Genomic DNA, 21,478 nt, shown 5'->3' on the forward strand with positions numbered 1-21,478 from the left:
TTAACTCCCTTACCACCTGTGTACATTTTTTTGTAAAATTCTACCGATTTCCTTTATATCCTCTGGTTTAGTCACTCCACTCCATGTAATTACCAGATCATCTTTAAAAGAGTTAATAGAGCAATGAGTAAAACTAACAAGAGATTTTTATATTAAAACCTTATTTTTCCAAAATTGAATGACGCAACGTAAAAACCGATGCGAATTTATATCGGTTCACAAATATGCCTATTAATGAAAAGTTAATGAGAAGGAACCATGTACGTAGACAATGTTAAACGCTGCGATGAAGCGGATTTTTGGGGGAACAATTTACTAAATACATATAAAAAATTACTTACCGGATGTTATTAGAAATCCTCAATTATCAATATACAATTTTTTTCCCTCAAAATCATCATTGAGTCTGTGGGTATTGAATAAAGGAAACAGTTTCATCGGAATGTAAAATGGTTTAAAGAATAGTTTCAGGGTCTTTTCATTGCAGCTATATTATAAAATTCATATTATATACTGTTGTTCTGTATAGGTAAAATCGTTTCCAACAAGAATAAAATTTTTGTTTTCAGATGTATTTTCTTTTATAGTTATATTATTTTGCCCAATATCTTGTTTTTTAATATATTTAAGTATACTAATAATAAGTTTTGTATTCGTTCGACTTGAATTATTGACAATTCAGTTAAGTAATATTTGTTAGTTACGGCAGATTAAAAAAAGATATTGTATGCTGCTGTATTCTTCAGTTCAAAAGGGAATAGAGTGCATCAATATATTTTAAGAAATACTTTAATTTCTTGGTAAAGAAAATACAATTATTCAACAAAGCGTTATAATGGTCACTATCTGGTCAACATTGGTCTATCAGTTACGTCAACAAGACACTCTTCCAGAGACTTTATGAAACGATATGTTTCCCAGTCAACGCGCCGACCTTTGTATCCAAAAAGTGTACATCCCAGCATTCTCATCGCCCGGTCCCGATATCACCTCCGCCTGGATTAACGAATGAGTCATCACGTACCCTCTACGTAATGCGTCACCGATGCCGTTCTGTATTTTCTTGCAATGTATTTCCCAAATTAAAATTAAGTTAGAGTACCTAAGCTAGAGTGTGTAAGTAACACTTACACACTCTACACATTTGTATGGTTTGATCCGCTTCAATCTTTTCAAGAGATATATTTTTATAGCCCAAGATAGAAATATGATTCCATAATACAATTTCACCGTATTGGAATCTTTTTGCAAACATTAAATGCCTCGTTATAGCAAATGCCGTTACATTTCTGATTCGCATTCTATTTTTAGACACGTCAGATCTAAATTGTGTTCATGGCATCCGATTTTTAAGCACGTGCTACGTTATTATAGGCCACCGATACCTGATGATGATGTTCTTCCCGGTAATCAACAGCCTACACATCATGGAGGTAAGTCGAATTGAACATGACATTGAAATGCCAATTTCTGCGACTAGGCATCAAATAAGTTTATCGTAAAAAACGCGGTATCGACCCTCGAATATTCTGTGGTTCAATACAAACATTTTTGATATCCTAAAAATATATATAGTAAAGCTTTTAGTTGTGTAAACATAACAAAAATATATAGATAGATATATATTCAATATAATATATCCAATAACAAACATAAAGGAGAAATAGATACCAATTAACTTTAGTTAAATATCAGAGTAAACTAATCCTAGGTATGAACTGAATAATAATATTTGTTAAATTATTTAAATACCGAAATTGTAAATTAATTTAAAAGTATACATCAGTTATACTAATATATTTATTCTAAAGTTTTACCACTTGTACTGGGAAATCGTTACCGGCATATTAGAAAAAAAAAATACAATTTTAAAGAAAAAACCAAAAATTATTTATACAAAATATTAGCCATTTGAGTCTATATAGTAGGTCAATTGAAACGTCCCCCGCTTACCATACTAAAACATATTTTTTTCGTAAAATTGGCTTTTATATTCAACATAATTCCCTTCAGGGGTGATACACTTATTATAGCGACCCTCCCCACTTTTCGATACCATTTTTGTAGTACTATTTGTCATTTGCTTCAAAATAGGCCTCAGTTTCGGCGATCACCTCTTCATTCGACGAAAATTTCTTCCAAGCGAGCATTCTTTTGAGATCTAAGAACAGGAAATAGTCGCTGGGGGCCAGATCTGGAAAAAGCGATGGATGAGGAAGCAATTCGAAGCTCAATTCATGGATTTTTGCCATCGTTTTCACTGCCATGTGACACAGTGCATTGTTTTGGTGAATCAGCACTTTATTTTCCCTTAAATGCGGTCGTTTTTCGGCGATTTCGTCCTTCAAACGGTCCAATAACGCTATGTAATAGTCGCTGTTAATGGTCCTTCCTTTTTTAAGGTAGTCAATGAAAATTATTCCATGCGCATCCAGACACTTCGACGCCATAACCTTGCCAGCCGATTGTTGCGTTTTCCCAGGCTTTGGAGCGGGTTCAACGTGTGCAGCCCACTCGGATGACTGTCGATTGAACTTACATACTTTTGAGGGTTAGGGCTAGCTAAAAGACGTATGGATTTAATTCTAGTAACCCCATATACGTGTCTGGCCGGGGACTTTTCAAATGACCTGTTATCTTGCCCATCTTTCGGGAAATTTATGGATGCCATCCCAAAAAAGCTTTTGGTCATTTGAGCAAAACCATTCACCGAGCAATTTCCTCATTTCTTCGAAATTAGCGAAGTGCTGCTCTACAACCGCGTCTCCCATTGATGCAAAAAGTATATAATCAGACAGAGCAATATCTGCAGAGTACGGTAGATGCAATAATATCCGATCCAAGTACCTTCAACGTTGCCTTGACCGGTTTTACTTTATGAGAGGGCGCATTATCATGGTGTAAAATCACTTTCACCTTCCGATCCATGGTTTAAATTGCTCATTTGTTGTCAATAGCGATCACTATTAACTGTTTCATCAGGTTGCAACAGTTTATAATACACCACGCAACTCTGGCCCTACCAAACACAGAGCATTGCCTTGCGACCAAAACTATTTGGCCTTGGAGTCAAACCTATTCGGTCTACCAGAGCGTTACTTGTCTTACACATGGAAATCGCCACTTTTGAATTTTCGTAACGCCTCACATATTTTCAAGGTTAGAGCATGGATCACCGAAAGTTTTGTGATTTTCTTTTGATTAAAAAGAAAAGTAATTCATGCCGCAAATACTTGTTTTCAGGCACGAAATATTTTCACAAGAACACATTTTCACAGAAGTGTAAATCATAGATTATTATAATACTGCATAACGTAAATCTATGACGGTCTTACTTTCGAGAAATGCAACTGGGATAACTTTAAAGCTTGATGTCAACAGAATAAAACGACATTTGTGTCAAATCGTAGTAATGAAATCATAAAACTAATCGAGTGATAAACATCTGTGTGGTTTAGCATTTTGAAGTAGTAACTTTAACAGCTAACAAAAAACACCCTAGCGAGTGGTTTAGTAGTAATATTATACAATTATTACTCTTGATTAATATATATTGCCCAACTGATATAGTTCAGTGATAAATAACAGAATGCATCAACCAAATGAGAACAAGATTTAGAAACAGAAAGGCGAAAGGGATTTCCATTATATAATAACTTTCGATTAGATGTTTCAAAATCCACGAAAATCTATATTAAAAATCCTCACAGAACATCCCATATTACCCGCTATATTTACCAAATATTACCCCTTCAGAATGTCACCTATTCATGTCAATACTATGTGGAAGCATTGTTATTAATGCACAATATTTGAACGTTCAAAATAAAGACGCGGTTAAAGAGTTAAAAGCATATATACAATTTTTCAAACTAAAAGTTCTCTTTAAGAAGCGTTCATGTTGTTCTTAATAAAATTTTAACAAAATTATCAAAATGGGTGTGAATTATTCCTTGGACTTTAGCAACAAAGTATATGAAGGAATGAAATAATTAACATATTTGTAACAATGCCAGCGACACAAGGTTTATCATGTTTGTTTGTGACTGTTTGGTGCAGACTTTGGCTATGACATCACCACCGTCAACAGCCAGTGCTACGGAACGATATTAACCCCTTGGTTCCAACAGATCGAGCACTACAACTTCAGGCTAGATAGAGATTTCGTTTGTACGATTAGACGATTTACTTACAGATCTTGCAGAGACCATGTGAATTGGCCAATATAATCGTGTGAGTTGTCTCCGAGACAGTTTTTCTTGTAGGGTTTCTTGTAGGGTTTTATATCCTACGTATTTTGTATCCTACCTGTTTTCATTATGTGACATTTCTTTATTATTTTGTCAATTTATATTATAAGTAGGGTTGGGCTTCTATTTCTAAAAATCCCGCCTTGCCTTTTTAAATTTTTAATTTAATGTTGTCTCCAACAACAGCGTTGGTATTCATCCTGTGCATTTCTTGAAATATTCCTACGATTTTATTACTCATACTTCCTTGCTCTACTAACGGATCAATTAAAAAGTCATAGATGGCTTCACTATAATTAAATCCATAGGTTCTTTATTTAGCCTTAACCCTCAAAAGATGTGTGTATAAATTTGACATCTGTAGGATCATTAGTTTGTGAATTATAGCATTTTGAGTTAGCAACTTATGTTATTGAGAAAAAAATGGATAAACAGGAATTTTGCGTGTTGATAAAATATTGCCTTTTGAAGGAACAAAATACAGTTGAAGCAAATTCTTGGCTTGATAGCGAGTTTCCAGACACTACCCCAGGAAAATTAACCATCAAGGATTAATATGCTAAATTTATGCGTGGTGAAATGAGCATCGAAGACGGTGAACGCAGTGGACATCCAAGAGAGATTGAGAGAAAACTTTTAAAAAATCCACAAATTGATTTGGACGCATATCATTCGCGAATATTTGGGTATGAGAAAACTCTGTGCAAAGTGAGTGCGCGCGGGCTCATTTTTGACCAAAAACAACGACGATTTGATGATTAGGAGCAGTGTTTGAAGATGATAAAACATAATAAACCAGAGTTTTTGCATCGTTATGTGACAATGGATGAAATATGGCCCCGTCATTTCACTCCAAGTCCAATCGACAGTCATCCGAGTGAACTGCACACGATGAACCCGCTCCAAAGCGTGGGAAAACGCAACAGTCAGCTCTCAAGGTTATGACCTCCGTATTTTGGGGTTCGCATAAAACAATTTTTATTGACTACCTTGAAAAAGGAAGGACTATCAACAGTGACAATTGCATAGCGTTATTGAACCGTTTGAATGACGAAATCGCCGAAAAACGGCCGCATTTGAAGAAAAAGAAAGTGCTGCTTCTTCAAGACAATGCGCCGTGTCAAAAATATATGAATTGGGCTTCGAATTGCTGGCTCATCCACCGTATTCTCCAGATCTGGCCTTCAGCGACTATTTCCGAACTAGTAAGCGTACTAGTAAGTTACGCTAAATATAGAATTCTTTCGGTTCTATTGTTAGAGGGTCTAATTTGTTAGACCTTTCAACTGAAGATTTTAATATATATGACATGGAAAAGAACTATGACCTGATAAAAAAAACATAACGTTCGCAGTATATTGAACATCAAGTAAATATAGACAGGCAAAAAGATACCAAGTGAACAGGACAGACGTGTTCAACAAGAATAATTCCCATCAGCTCGTTGTCGAGTGTTTCGGATAACGAGTGTTCAGGTACCGAGGCTAGACGAAACGTGTCGAATGTTAGACTTGGTAGAGGACTCTTTATGACACCTAACCCTAAATATCAAGAAGACCATGAAATCGTGGAATTTTTGGAAATTCCTTAAGTCTAAAACGCACATGGTTTATCAGCCTGAGAAGTTCCTAGCTGGAAAAGTGTTTTCCACCCAGATCGTCTCAGCGAATCGGGACCCAGAAAAGGGTTTCTTGGACCAGCCTTGTCAAGCATCACCAGAAACAGAGGGAGGAGCTTTAGCAATAAAACACTGTGCATCCACAACGACAAGACAGTCTGACAGTAATTTGCATGAACACCTAGGGAGGGAGTGTTATCAAGAATGGAGGAGAAGAAACTATTGATTTGAAGGAATTGAATGAGCATTAATTGAAGAAAAATTAAAGAAATTATTGTATTAATTAAAGTATTATTGAAAGCATAAAATTCCTGTCTACATTAGCCAATCTACACTTTTGGTTAATAGTAAGTACATGCAATTTGAATCATAATTCTTCCCATGACGTATTAATTAATATCTTTTAAATGTGTATATATATATATATATATATATATATATATATATATATATATAAATTATTAATTAAATAACTCGCCTTTGGGTAATAATTTATTCATTCAAGGAATAGAGAAAATAAATTCTACTTAATTTACAACCTTGTTTTCTCTCCCGCATCTCAACACCAGCCTTTGACTCGTCGAAGAAAAATTATAATGAAAATATGTTGAATTCATTTTCAAAATGTAAATATTATAACAACAGTACAGACAATATTTTTCTTTAATAAATACACCAACGAATATTTAATAACAATATGTATCATAAACACGACAAAATAAACTAAAATCAATGTTCTAACAATAGTATAGACAATATTTTTCTTTTATAAATACAACAACGAATATTTAATAACAATATTTGTCATAAACAAGACAAAATAAACTAAAATCAAAACAAACGTAGCTGTTACTGGACCAGTTTTGTTCAATTACAATCATTAGCATACACAAAATATTCCGTATTAAATTAAACTGGAAATCTCAGATATCCGAAAGCCGCTCGACCGAAACAATGCGAGCTATTCGTAAAGAAATTCAACGTTATGAAATACGAACGCTAGAGGCCGCCGTAGATAATCGGAGAGGGGTACATCGGGGGTTATTTCGCGTGATCCTAATAATTTCCCTTTAGGAACAATGTTCTGGAATATGTTCGCTAACAAACATTTTGCGAAATTAATTTAGGCTATAAATTAAAGCAGCGCTCTTACAGCCATTTATATTCATGTAACATTGTTTAAGGTTTATGCTATATATAAATATTAGGCGTACAAGAAAATAATTTGAAAAAATAATATTGAATGTGGACAAGCATGGATATTTATAGATATTAAGACAGTTCTTCTGTTAATATGCTTGAAACTAAATCTGTAAAAAAGTTTTTACTTGGAAGGATTAGCACAATATATATTAATCAAAAGATATTTTTATATATATTTCCCATGATTTTCTACAACGCAAAACGTATTACCACAGGGCAGCGTATTGGGGCCTTTGTTATACCTAATTTACACAGCGGACATTCCAACTAGTGAGGAGATAAAAACTTCGATTTACGCTGATGACAATGTCATCCTCTTAGTGCATTCTGGACCAAAAACTGATTCATTCCAACTCCAACATCACAGTCAGTAAAATTATATAACGAAAACATTCCACAAGAAAAACAGGCAAAGTACTTGGGCTTTTACTTGCATCGTAGACCAACAACTCAATCGTCAACAACACAACAGCAGGCTCCGTAGCATGAATTTATTAACAGGTCGCCATTCCCATTTGCTTGCTTCAATGCTTGATAAATTAATCATCTAGTCAATCTAGACATACGGCATTCGATTATGGGGCACAGCAAGCAACAGCAATATAAAAATATTGAAAAGGTGTCGGAACAAGGTTCTAAAGAACATGTCCAAGAAAGAATATTCCTCAATACATGAGCAACAAGTATATGTATCTGGATCTCGATAAAGGGAGAAGCAGACAAATAGTACATTATAGACTAAAGTATCAGAGGCAACCTATAAATAAGCTGAGATTAGCGCTGAGTGTTATAGAATGACGGCAGCACGTGAGATGCGACATCCCAAGCCTCAGCAACAGATTTATATAGAGGGATAGGAGAAGAGCCGATAGATTGAAACTTTGTCATTAAAGCAAAACAATAACAAACAGTTTTAAAAATGGATAACACAGTGGATTATTGTACCGAAACAGATTGAAGGAAACATCAATAATTTTATAAATCTTTCTGGCTATATGATGATACAGTTCAATAGAGTATGCTAGCCAGACGACTCTGCATCAGTTCTAATCAATAATCAAATCATCATCAAAATGCACTATACCTGGTGTCTGGCAAAACTTCCCATTCGAGCTGCAGTAGTTTATAATTCACTCAGCGTTGTTATGCAAAATAATGACATGCTATTGCTGTATTTTTTAGCATTTTGTAATATACTAAACATTCTGATTTCCATACAGACATAGCAAGACTTTAGCCATGAGTGGTCCACTTTGACGTCGATGGAGATGACCACCTGGATTAACCCATGACTTTTATTCTTAGCATTGTCGCAGTAGATCAATTTTCGTCGCCGCCCACCATACGCTACAGAATTTTTTTTTCTCTTTTACTTGACAAGTAATGATCCACGATGTTGAAAGGCTCTCATAAAACTGGTGAGGTTTTTGAGAAATTGAACTGGGCTTTCGTTCGTTATTTATCATTGGCATCAAAAAACACTAAGCCGTTAAAACCAAAATAGATAACTGGTATATTAAGGAGCTGCATCAAAATAAGCTTCATCGACATCAGATTCCTTCCAATCAAACAATAAAATTCATTCATTCATTAATGTTGAAATGTAATTCTGAGCGTTCCATGAATGACGCCTGTATATATTGAATAAGGCAATAATACTAAACGAGAAACTGTTACTTTATGTCAACTAATATCAAAACTGTCATATTTAACAGTTACATAATGTTGTGTAAATTCATGTTTCGGATTTTTACAAACAGATATTGTTGATCACGCTAAATGCAAATACCTCATGTAACTAAAGTCTTAAATTTTAAACTTCAGCTGTCACTTTTTAAATAAGGCACCATTATATCGATCTTTTATAATTATCACGCTTCTGAGGAAATACCACAGGAATATATTGTAGTTATTGTCCCGCCTTTGTGAGTACAGATAGTATCTTCGTCCACTAGTTTGTCTTTAGTATTCTTCTGAATATATTACTATATAGGAGTACTTGCCTTCTGTGGTCTTACGCCTAGAACTGCAATACATTAGTTAGTCAAACTACACCTAAAATGTCTACTCTAACCTCAAAATTAGAAAGAAACAGGTGTGTACAAGGTGTCCTGCGAATGTGGCAAATTATATAGGGGAGAAACTGGGAAGATGATTAAAAGTACATCGTTGTATAAGTACCTTACTACTGGATGGAACCTGATCACAATATACGTTTCAGTGAAATCGAGATTTTTGTTACTCTGCAAGCTTATTTCGACAAAAAAACATCGAGAGGGTTTTGAAATTTGTGACACCAAAATACTGTTACAAGAACTGTACGACAAACGCCATCTGACATATCGTCCTGTTGTTTGAAACCTTGAACATCAGAGCTCTCTTCTGGATATGTAACCTGTAACGATTGCGAAACATCGGCAATCCGGAACACAAGCATTCAAATAGACGGCAGATTAAGTGTCAACTTCTAAAAGAATAGCACAGTTTTTTTATTTGATAAGTCAGACATGCAATATTTTCTCTTTCTATTTCTATATGCATACCTCCTCATAATATTGTATTTAAGATACATAATATTGTATCTCATGTATTGTACTGTATAAGTAGTATTTCATTATTAAAATGTTACATTTTAAACCTATAATATGTCAGGATGATTTGGAATATTATGTTATATACTAATAAAAACGGATAAATGTTTATCCCAATAGATTAAATTAAGGAATTTAGGAAAAGGTAAAAATTTTCCATCTTCAAACATGACTATTTGGAAAATACCAGAAGAATATCTACTTATTTACCAGAACCTACTAATTTGGAAGAATAAAAATGGTTCATCTGAGTTTAAAAAATGAAATGACCTTTTCAGTTAGCTTTAAGCTGTCTCGTTTTCCTCCTCTCCAACCTTACTACCTATAATTACATTATCTGTCTTGCGTTCTCCATGCGCTGTAAGTGTCTCCACCAACTAATTTGTCTCCTTTGTATGCAGACTGCAATGAACTGCATAAAGCAGCTACTGAACTAAGATGTAGTTAGATGTCAACAGGAAAACCAACTTAGTGATCGACTGATTAAGAGAAAACCCCAGACCTGTTAAATTTCTTCATAGAAAGAAACATAACATCCAACTATATAAAAGTCGAAAAAAATTTTGAGCTAAGTTCAGTCATACGCTAGTGATTCTGACGTTGAGCGAAAATATAATAAGAAAAGAAAGAAACACATCGTTAACAAACAAGAGAACAGACTGGGGAAGATTTGCTGAAGAATTGAACAAACGAATTCAACTAAATGTACCCCTGAAGACAACTGAACAATTAAATCTTGAAGCAGAAAAATTCCTAGTACATATTCAACAAGTTACTTGGAACAATACTCCACAAATTAAGAGTACAACTAAAGCAATTAATTATCCAAAAGAAGTGAAGGAAATGGTAGCTGTAAAACGTAAATTACGAAAAAAATGGCAACAAAACAAAATACCGGAAAATAAAAATAGTTTAAACAATATAACTCAAAGACTGAAAAGAGAAATACTGGAAATAAAAAACAAAACTATAAATGACTATCTCAGAAATTGAACAGATGATAAAGAAACTGATTACTCACTCTGGAAAGCCACAAAATATCTAAAGCACTCATGTCTACACAGTCCACCTATAAGAAACCTATGTGGGAATAGGGTACGTGACAATCGCCAAAAAGCAGAAGCTTTTGATGAATATCTAGAATAAACATTCAAACCAAACATAGCTAATATTGAACATAATTTACCGGACATAGAAGCTGAAAATTCGATGATTGAATTAGTCACGCCGAAAGAGTTAACCAAAGTTACTAAAACTGACATTAACCCCAGGATATCACCAGGCTACGATTTAATAACAGGAGAATTACTCCAAAAACTACCAAGAAAGGGAATTATAAAACTCACCAACTTGATCAATAGAGCATTTAGATTAAAACATGTCCCAGGCATTTGGAAGATGGCGGAAATTATAATGATCCCAAAACCTGGGAAGTCAGCAAACGAAATAAAAGCCTATAGACCTATATCACTGCTGCAAGTAATATCTGAGGTTTTTGAAAAACTTCAGTTGAAAAGATTAAAACCGATCATAGAGAGAAAAAACCTAATACCAACACACCAGTTTGGGTTTACAAACATTCAACAATTGACCAGGTCCACAGAATAACAGATGCTATTGAAAAAGCCTACGAAAGTCAAAAAGTATGCTCAGATATATTCTTAGATGTAGCACAAGCCTTCGATAAGGTTTGGCATGAAGGCCTTGTTCATAAACTACAGAAAATGTTACTAAAACAACACACCGAACTATTAAAATCATACATTACAACCAGAATGTTTAGAGTCAAGCAGGAAGAAGCTTAAGTGTACCACAAGGAAGTGTACTGGGACCAATGCTTTATCTACTTTACACTTGTGATATACCACAAAGGGAAAATATCACGATGGCTACAGTTGCTGATGATACTGCAATTATAGCTGTCAGAGACAATAGTGAAGAAGCCTCACGAAAATTACAACAGGCAAGTGACAATATAAATAATTGAACACAAGCTTGGAAAATAAGAATTAATGAAAGTAAATCTGTACATGTGCAGTTCATCTGTAAAGAGACCGTACAAGCACCAATAACATTAAATAACACTATTATTCCATCTATCAACAACCCTAAATATCTCGGAATGAATCTCGATGCAAAACTTCGCTGGAAGGAACATATGAAGAAGAAAAGAAAAGAACTGGAATTGAAATTTAGGAAAATGTACTGGCTAGTTGGAAGAAAATCACAATTATCAGTACATAATAAATTGCTATTATATAAGCAAATATTGAAACCTATGTGGACATACGGAGTTCAATTATGGGGATATTCTGCAAAGAGTAACATTAATAAAATACAAATTTTTCAGAACAAAGTCTTGAGGTATTATAGTATAGAGGTATTGAGAAGTACTGTATTCTCTTAGTATCATATTTCACAAGTATAAGATTTTCGGTAAGTAGTTTGGTCTACCAATTATTTTTAGTACAACATCGGCAAATGTTCCTACCTATGTTTCAATTTGTTTATTTATTCTTATACCCGATATGTATTCCTGTTTTGTATTTCTCATATTTCTTTATTATTACAACCATTATTATAAACAGGGGTTTTCCTAAACCTGTGCCTTATTTTTGCCTCTGCTTTAGGTTTGATGTTATGTTTTCTGCAGTGACGGCAATGGTATTTATCTTGTATATTTCTTGAATTATTTTCACGATTTTGGTACTTGCCTATCTTTGTTGTAATATAACCCATAGTATTTTTCTTCTTACTCTATCAAATTCTTATTTAAAATTAATGCATTCTAGCTAAGTTTTTTGGGGATTGATTTTTCCACTATTTTTCTTATATTGAATATGTTTCTTTGTATAGATCTATCCTTTCAGACCCATATCTGGGATTCTGTGAGCGTCTTATTTGATATTGATTTTAAACGACTTTCTAATTTTTGCTTGTATATCTTCATTATTGTGGACAATAGAGCAATTCCTCTTAATTATTATAGTCCCTTTTATTTCCCTTTTTCTATACCCTATTGTAAATTTCCACTAATTATTCGACAGCCTTCTGACCTATTTTTAAAACATCTCCAGTTCTATTTTATGTTCTAATTCTTAAAATTTTATCACCTCATAGTATAATAACCAATGTTTTCACAGTATTTCAGAAGTTAACATGATTTGTTGACTTAACACTACTATAAAATATAATTAAATATAATAAAGTATATATAAAATATAATGAAATAACATCTTATGAGTAATATATTGTTGGATAGAAAATAAAATACTTTACTGCCAGCACCATTAGAAAATATTACAAATTAAATCCAACATATAACAGAAGAAGGTTTTAAATTAAGTTATAATTTAAGCTCTGGCGATATATCTAAATTACCATCGATATTCCAGCAAGTGACGTCAATATAGTAACGAAGGAGTAATAGCAAAATACAGTTTAAACACAAACATATCCACTGTCAATACCTCAACGATATATCTCTAACCGAAACCAGGCTAACTCTAACGAGCCAATTTATAATTGGTTGTTAAAATCGTTACACACTCCATGATGAAACAAATTTCCGTGAATAATCGAACTCCTAGTAACTACGTCATCAGTTACAGGTTATAGGTCCTATTACATACATAATTAGTCACGGTTCTGATTGAATTAGGAATTCTGTATTCATAGTAATTGTGTTTCCTGAAGGAAAGAAAACGTAAACATATCTATCCCAAATTGCTCAATATATTAAATATAACCGCTGTTAATTGGTAAGTCATTAATATTGAGTTAATTAGCTGTTTGAAGGAATTCAGATAATTAAATGTGTTGTCAATAAAGAGGCCGTCCGCAAGCCACAAAACTTGAGGGAACGTTGAAAGGTTATTTCCGCATTATTTCATGTTGTATGCAAAATATATTAAAAAATACAGGATTAATGTAATCTTTGCAAAATTAGTGTTAATTATTTATTTTTTTGATTAATATGAAGAGATTACAAAATAATACTCAAATATATATTTTACAAATAAGTATATTTTCAGGAAATCAAAATGTTTTTATGATTTTTTTTCACTTTATTCTTAATTTAATTTTCTTGATTTTGGCAAGCGGTTTTGTCATCTCTTGAGTAAATTTTATATAAATGGGTCACTATTTCTATAGCCACTCGTATAATTCCTTTTAATATACGTTGTGTACTAGTTATTCACGTATCATATAAATCAATCATATAGTCCATACAAAACAGTAGTGAGACGGGAGACCTGTCAAAACGTCGCAATGTTGCTGCAGCAACTCTGAGTTTTAGTACATTTTGGCTCGGACATATAACAAAAATATAAATAAAATAATGAAACAAAAGTGTATGTATTATAATTTATTTTAACATTATAGTACATCTAATGCATATATTATCGAAGAACTTAAAACTACAATTAATTATAATGCCACAATTATTTACAGGTTAAAGTTGTCTTATTATATATACATTGAACTTCTCTCCACACTGGCATAGGTAGGGTTCTAGCCGCGTCTTTTTATGTAGTGGTATCCCCCGAAGACCTAATCCACCTAATTAACAATTATATATCTGAGTAATGTATTTTGCTTTCATTAAAGAGCACATTCATGTTTTACTTTAGTTCTTGTTTCTTTCGATGCAATGCATTCTTATAAAGTCATTATAATATTTCAATATTTCTCTTTAGTTTGCCCTGTACGGGTAGTAACCTGTATACATTTTTCTTGATAAAACTACATTTAATCACTACATTATCCTTAATACATTTACCATATCTGCAAAAGAGTTAGTATTATTTATCTAATCATACATTTTAAACAAATGTTCATGTATATTCTGAATAATAACACACATGCTCATAAAGCTTCCACACTCTATGATACAATTTTCTACAATTAAAGTATATTAATTGTATACTGACCTTTAGTTGTTTCCTCTTTCATCGCCCTGTCTTGGTAATCACCCTATCATAAACTTGCTCAAGATTCTACCATTTGTCAATTTATTCTTCAATGTGTCTGATTGAGTTCACACAAACCCAAGGTGTTATTTTCGACAATGCCTCTTTCCCTAAATCCAGACAGTTCTGGATTGAATATCCTTCTCAATCTGAATGTCAATTGTAATAATTCTTTGCAATACCCCGTATCAACTCAGTTGAATTAAATATGCTGTGATAGGGAGGAAGACATAATACTCTGCGGCCATAACGTTCAGTAATCTGATCTATCTTTTCTTAGGCTTATTTCTAAAAAAGTAAATTACATAAAGTACAGCAAAATATTTCATATATATTTACCGAGTAACTATTTGAAATAGTCCACTCTTTAACATGATTTCCTCGAAACTTATTTTGTCTATTATAAGCCATTCCTTAATTGCAGCCTTTGTTGGGGCACTCGTTGGGATTTTCCCCACTAGTGTACTATATATATAGTAGATATGATGCATGTACATAACAATAACTAATAGTTCCTCCAAAACACTAATTCTGCACCAGGTATAAAAGCATTCCTGTTTCCAGCATGAAGATCTAAATTTTTGCAATGAATTTTTAATAAATGTTATAACTAACAAAACCTAATCGATAGTTATTCCACTGTTTACCTTTTTCCATCAACTTTTTTTGTCTTTACACTATATTTATTATCACCTTGCTATGAGCGACCCAATGATTAACAACAAGCTGATCTGGGTTCGTCAACTGTTTCTCATAAGCACGGTTTTTATTTGATAAATTTAAGGTTATATTGTTTTTTACTTTTTGAGATATTTTAGTGAGCGTGCCTATACTAATATTCAGTGCAACTGTAACGCGCAAAAAAATATTTTCAATAAAAACCGCCGCGATTTCAAATCTATTAAAACAAAATGTTAAAACAACGCGTGTCGGTTTATAATCCGTAATTATAAAATTTTGAAGAATTTTGCAGACGTCTGACAAACGGACAACTTTTGCAGGCTCTTTCGGTTATATGATCGAACTTCTCTAACTCTAGCATTCTATCTCTTTTTAAATAGAATAAAATCAGAAGGATATTGTCTGAATGAAAACCGAATTTACAACTTCACACACACATTTTTTTGGCCACATATTGACACACGTGTCACTACTGTTTTGAATTTTCTATATGTCCATAGGTCCCACCTGTTTTTTTCTATTGTAATTTGTTTGGGCTATGTAGATTTTATTACAATCCTAGAAAGGAATTTTCTGCTATCCCTGACTATCCAATTCTAATGGTGTTTCGGAGTTGAGGATTTATTGATTATTCCATATTTCTGGTTTTTAAGTATTCCAGTTATCTAATATCATCTAAAAATATACAATTTAAATTTTCGAAATAATTTTCATCATAGTAGTAAAAAGCTATTGAATAATAATTTTCAGCTGCAGAAAATACTAAGTGTAATGAAATTATACTATTGAAAGACTCCCTTATCTAACTATAAGTCCATTTTTTCATTGCCATTTCATGAAACTTCCTTTAAATTTTAAACGAATTAATTAAGTACTCTAGTATACTAAAGATTATAATAATAAAATACCTACAGAAATTGAACACGATAATACTTATTAATTTAAATTGGATTATATTATTATTAATGTTTTAGTTTGCATATTATAAAAACGAATTTTTCAGTGGATATTATACTATCGCAGTACAGCCATTACAGGTGGTACCCTCTGTGTGGACACGTTCTTTGTAGTCAGTGGAATGTTGGTGAGCATAAACTTCATGAAACAAAAAATAAGAGGAAGAATCAACTGGTTTATGTTTTATATTTATCGATATGTTCGAATAACACCTCCATTGGCGATTGTAGTCTTATGGTAAGTACTAATCAATATGTATTCTTTATATTAAATATATTAATAGTTCATAATATTGACCAATAAATTAAAACCCTAAATATGGACCCAGAATAAACCCTCACTTATTAAATAATTTAGTCATAAATGCGATCTACCCCATTATAAGAAAGTTTGAGTTAAACAAAACCTAAATAAAACATAACCAAAGCTGTCAATTCATTGTCAAGCTCAAACTCTGTCAAATCTTTACGACAATCACTGAAAATTGGATGACAGATCCATACCACCATAAAAAATAAAATGCATCAAATACCCTACATAATAGTATTCATGAGCTTTTCATATAAAAAATATTTACTTAACACTTAACTCATATACACCTTGATTCATTCTATTTCACTTTCACTGAAGTACTTATTCTCATGACTCATTAATATATTTAATTGATTTTAGGTATGCCTCTTTTATGCACTATTTTGGATCAGGCCCATTATGGAATGATATGTTGGAAGTGATACAAAGACCATGCAAAAATTTTTGGTTGGCCACCATTCTCCATGTCCAAAATTATATCAATCCATATCCTTTGGTAATTATAACATTTTAAATAGTGTTGATAAAAAAATGTCAGATGTTTCTTATTCCATATTGTCAATAAGTAAATTATTTCCGAAAAGAACAATACTTAACAGCATATGTAAATATTTTTTCAAAATATAATTTTACCCATTAATAAATTAATATTCAAGGTATATTTATATTGAGTTCCTAGTAAATTTTAATTGTATTAAAGTGAAATAGGTAAGATTATTGGCATGGCAGGGAATTGGCTGGTCCTATATTAAGATGTAAACTTATTTAGAGAAACAATGTTTTTCGTACGGCTTATGAATATAGTTTATTATTAATAATAAATATAATTTATTATAATGATAATCTTAAAATTTAACAGCGATAATTAAACTAATATATTTACTGGAAAATCTGTTATAATGTAAATGTCTCTATATACCAACTTCTTTCCACACTGGCATAGGTAGGGTTCTAGCCGCGTCTTTTTATGTAATGGTAACCCCCGAAGACCAAATCCACCTAATTAACAATTATATATCTGAATAATATATCTTACTTTCATTAAAGAGCACATTTATGTTTTAATTTAGTTCTTGTTTCTTTCGCTGCAATGCATTCTTATAAAGTCATTATGATATTTCTATATTTCTCTTTAGATTGCCCTGTTACTACCTGTATACATTTTTCTTGATAAAACTACATTTAATCACTACGTTATTCTTAATACATTTACCATATCGGCAAAAGAGTATTATTTATCTAATCATACATTTTAAACAAATGTTCATGTATATTCTGAATAATAACACACATGCTCATAAAGCTTCCACACTCTATTATACAATTTTCTTCAATTAAAGTATATTAATTGTATACTGACCTTTAGTTGCTTCCTCCTTCATCACCCTGTTTTGGTAATTGTCAGCATTAAATCATAAACCAACATTTATATGTTTTAGTCAGTAGTAAATTTTAATTGTATTAAAGTGAAATAGGTAAGATTATTGGCATGGCAGGGCAAATAGCAATTGACTAGTTCTAGATTATGATGTAAACTTGTTTAATATAATAAATCTTAAAATTTAAGCGATAATTACTCTAATATATTTACTGGAAAATCTATTATAATATAAATGTCTCTATATACCAATAAATATTAATTATGTAAAATAAAATAATATTTGATAGCCTATACTTTTGAATACACACATTATATAAAAAAATCTAGGAATCTGTTAAACACTAGATATTTAGTTTATGTATCAAAACACTTTATCACTTTCGAAGTAAGCGTCATTTGATTAGACACAAATATGGCAGTAAGCTTTTGTAGGTACACGGTTGTAGATACGTATCAGTATAACCTTTACAAAGTATCTCTTTTAGAATTTCACACCTTTTAAATTTCTCACCTTAAGGAAGAATATCAGGTGCTGAATGTATTCATGGGTCAACTTGATGAAAATATTCTATGTTATAGATTAGATCATTATGTTCTTCCTGTAGACTGTTCTGAAGGTTTGATTAATCCTTCCATAACCCTAGGTGTGGAAGGTATTCGCTAAATTGAAATTTTGATTAATTGAGTCAGTGTATGTTGCAATATTTTGATACAAACCCACAACCAATCAACCTAAAATACTAGCTGGCGTGTTTTACTATTCATTTTTGATTAACGGTTCATAATTTTCAAGAAAGATGAGACATCGCAATTTTTTTAATATCAGACGAAACATTCTTGTATTAAACATACTCCCATTTACAGATTGACATTACATATTTCATGCTTTGTAAGTTTCCACTAAATGACCCAAATCATTATTCCGGTATTGACGAATCTACAAATCATAGCACGTGTTTTTTCTTTTTATAACTCTTACAATATTACTGTGCCAGTTATAAAAGCTATATTTTCAACCTATGGCTTATCCTATTCCCGTATTTTTATGGTTAAATAATTACAACAGTGGTAAAATATACCACAATTATTATAATTTATGGATTATATTCATTATTTTCATTATTATTTTAATTTTTATATAGCAAACAAACAAAACCATAATTTTAAGTTTATAATCTATCAAAATTTCATAAAATTCCTCAAGAAAGAAACTATTATAATAGTATCATATTAATAATTTCCCTGGTCGGATAAAAAATCAAATCAGAAAAGATAAGACAAATTGTGACAGGTGCATACATTTAGTTAAAATATTTATATTAAATCTTTAAAAATAGTTATGATATTATCAAGAACTACTTTATTAGAAACTAATGTAATAACTGAAAACTACTATAATTTTAATAATTGAATAAAATGACCAAAGAATTTTGCCACAAAGGACCATTTGATAGATAAAGACAATTTTTCCACATGAATGCATATTTACAAGACTTAGCCGAGTCTATATCGACAAATTTATTTTACTACAATATACAAATTTTACCTGAAAGATGACACAAGTCAAGGAAAACAATGAACAATATTTACTGTTCTTTAGGAAAAGTAAATATTGTTTATTATTAAGTAATTATAAAAAACTTTGTAGGAGAAAAGGAGTCCGGACATAGGCTTTCCTTAGGTTCTCTTTATATAAACCCAGCCATTTGAAGGAAACAATGTAAATGATGATTCATCAAACCATAACTAATTCTTTCAACCGTCAAATGTTCAGGTTTCGCAGCTCTCCCGTGAATATTAGCCGAATGTTGAGTTCTACTGTCACCTTTGTCGCTATAGTTTCATGTTACCTAATATAGTTAAATTTATGTCTGGCCAATATTCCTCTTCACCAATAACGTTTTATCATGTTTTCTCTATAAAATACATACACGTGGCATTATATAAACGAAGACAGTGTTACCAACATCCAAATAGATGTATATTTTATGGTATTTATCATCATGTATTAGAGAGAAAAAATAGATAACAACACACCAGTGTGGGTTTATTAAAAAGCATTCATCAATTGATCAGGTCTACAGAATAACATATGTCATTGAAAAAGCATGCGAAAGTAAAAAAGTATGCTCAGCTATATTCTTAGATGTAGTACAAGCCTTCGATAAGGTTTGGCATGAAGGCCTTGTCCATAAACTACAGAAAATGCTACCAAAACAATATACCGAACAATTAAAATCATACATTATAACCAGAATGTTTAGAGTCAAGCAAGAAGAAGCTTACTCTACAATAACAGAAGCTAAATCAGGTTTACCACAAAAAATGTACTGGGGCCAAAGTTTCGTCTACTCTACATTTGTGATATACCACAAATAGAGAATCTTACGATGGCTATATTTGCTGATAATCATAGCGATTATAGCGGTCGAAGACAATACTGAAGAAGCCACATGAAAAATAAAATAGGCAAGTGAAAGGCAACATAAATAATTGGACACAAGCTTGGAAAATGAACATTAACGAAAGTAAATCTGTACATGTGCTGTTCACCTACAATCAGACCGTACAAGCCCCAATAACATTAAATAATACTATAATTCCATATAGCAACAACGCTAAATATCTCGAAATGAATGTTGATGCATAACTTCGCTGGAAGGAAAAGAACTGAAATTGATATATAGGAAAATGTGTTGACTAACTGGAAGAAAATCACAATTACCAATACATAATAAATAGCTATTATATAAGCAAATACTGAAACCACAAAATACAAATTTTTCAGAACAATGTCCTGAGAAGTATCGTGGGCACATCCAAATACTACAGGACTACCACCTAGACTACTACCTACATCGAGACTTTCAGATACCCGCAGTCAGGCAATAAATCAAGATAATTGCAAGGGGGCATGCGGAGAGACTCCATTTTTATGAGAATATTGAACTATTGCAACTTTTGGATGCAGGCCACAGACTCAAAAGAATCAAACCACCTAATCTTGTGTAGTGTTGTGTAGTCAGGTGCAGTTTATAAAAAATACAGTTAATAGTGGCACGTATAAATACTATTTTACCAGAGACTGAGATAGGGCCGATGGGTCCTCCTAGTTATATACCTAGATTTAAGTTATTATAAAGACAAATTGTAGCTTGGACGAAAACGACTAGTAACAATGTAATAATTAAATTAAAAAAATTGTTGTGTATAACCCCTCTATGTAAAGTATTTGATAAAAATGCAAAACCACATAAAAATAATTCAAGAATATCATGAAAAGTAATCAACGATAATTGTAAACGTTATGGAGGAAGAGACAAGCACAAAAAAATTGAATAAACAGGGCAAAAGTGACAATTAGTTTCTCAAGAACCTTCTACAACGCAAACAAAACATAAAATTAATCCGAGAAGGCGAATAAAAAACAGACGTCGGTATTTGCCGGGTCCATTTTGTAAAACATAAACCCCTCGAAGTATAACGGAAACGACGTTAACCCTTAAAAGTTT

General features: G+C 32.2%; 1 protein-coding gene across 2 annotated transcripts in view; it reads left to right on the plus strand.

The window, feature by feature from the left end:
* Positions 1-21,478, plus strand: part of LOC143190604 (nose resistant to fluoxetine protein 6) — a 60,250-nt gene that overhangs the window by 16,755 nt on the left and 22,017 nt on the right. For both annotated transcript variants that reach the window (XM_076395010.1, XM_076395011.1), the window contains exons 6-8: positions 1,312-1,433; positions 16,320-16,510; positions 16,946-17,081. In XM_076395010.1, the coding sequence (XP_076251125.1) occupies positions 1,312-1,433; positions 16,320-16,510; positions 16,946-17,081 (449 nt within the window). The remainder of the gene's footprint in view (positions 1-1,311; positions 1,434-16,319; positions 16,511-16,945; positions 17,082-21,478) is intronic.

The sequence above is a fragment of the Rhynchophorus ferrugineus genome, unplaced genomic scaffold (genome assembly GCF_030347505.1).
Source record: "Rhynchophorus ferrugineus isolate W39M unplaced genomic scaffold, kcgeb_rfMv2 rfM2, whole genome shotgun sequence".
Classification (NCBI taxonomy): domain Eukaryota; kingdom Metazoa; phylum Arthropoda; class Insecta; order Coleoptera; family Curculionidae; genus Rhynchophorus; species Rhynchophorus ferrugineus.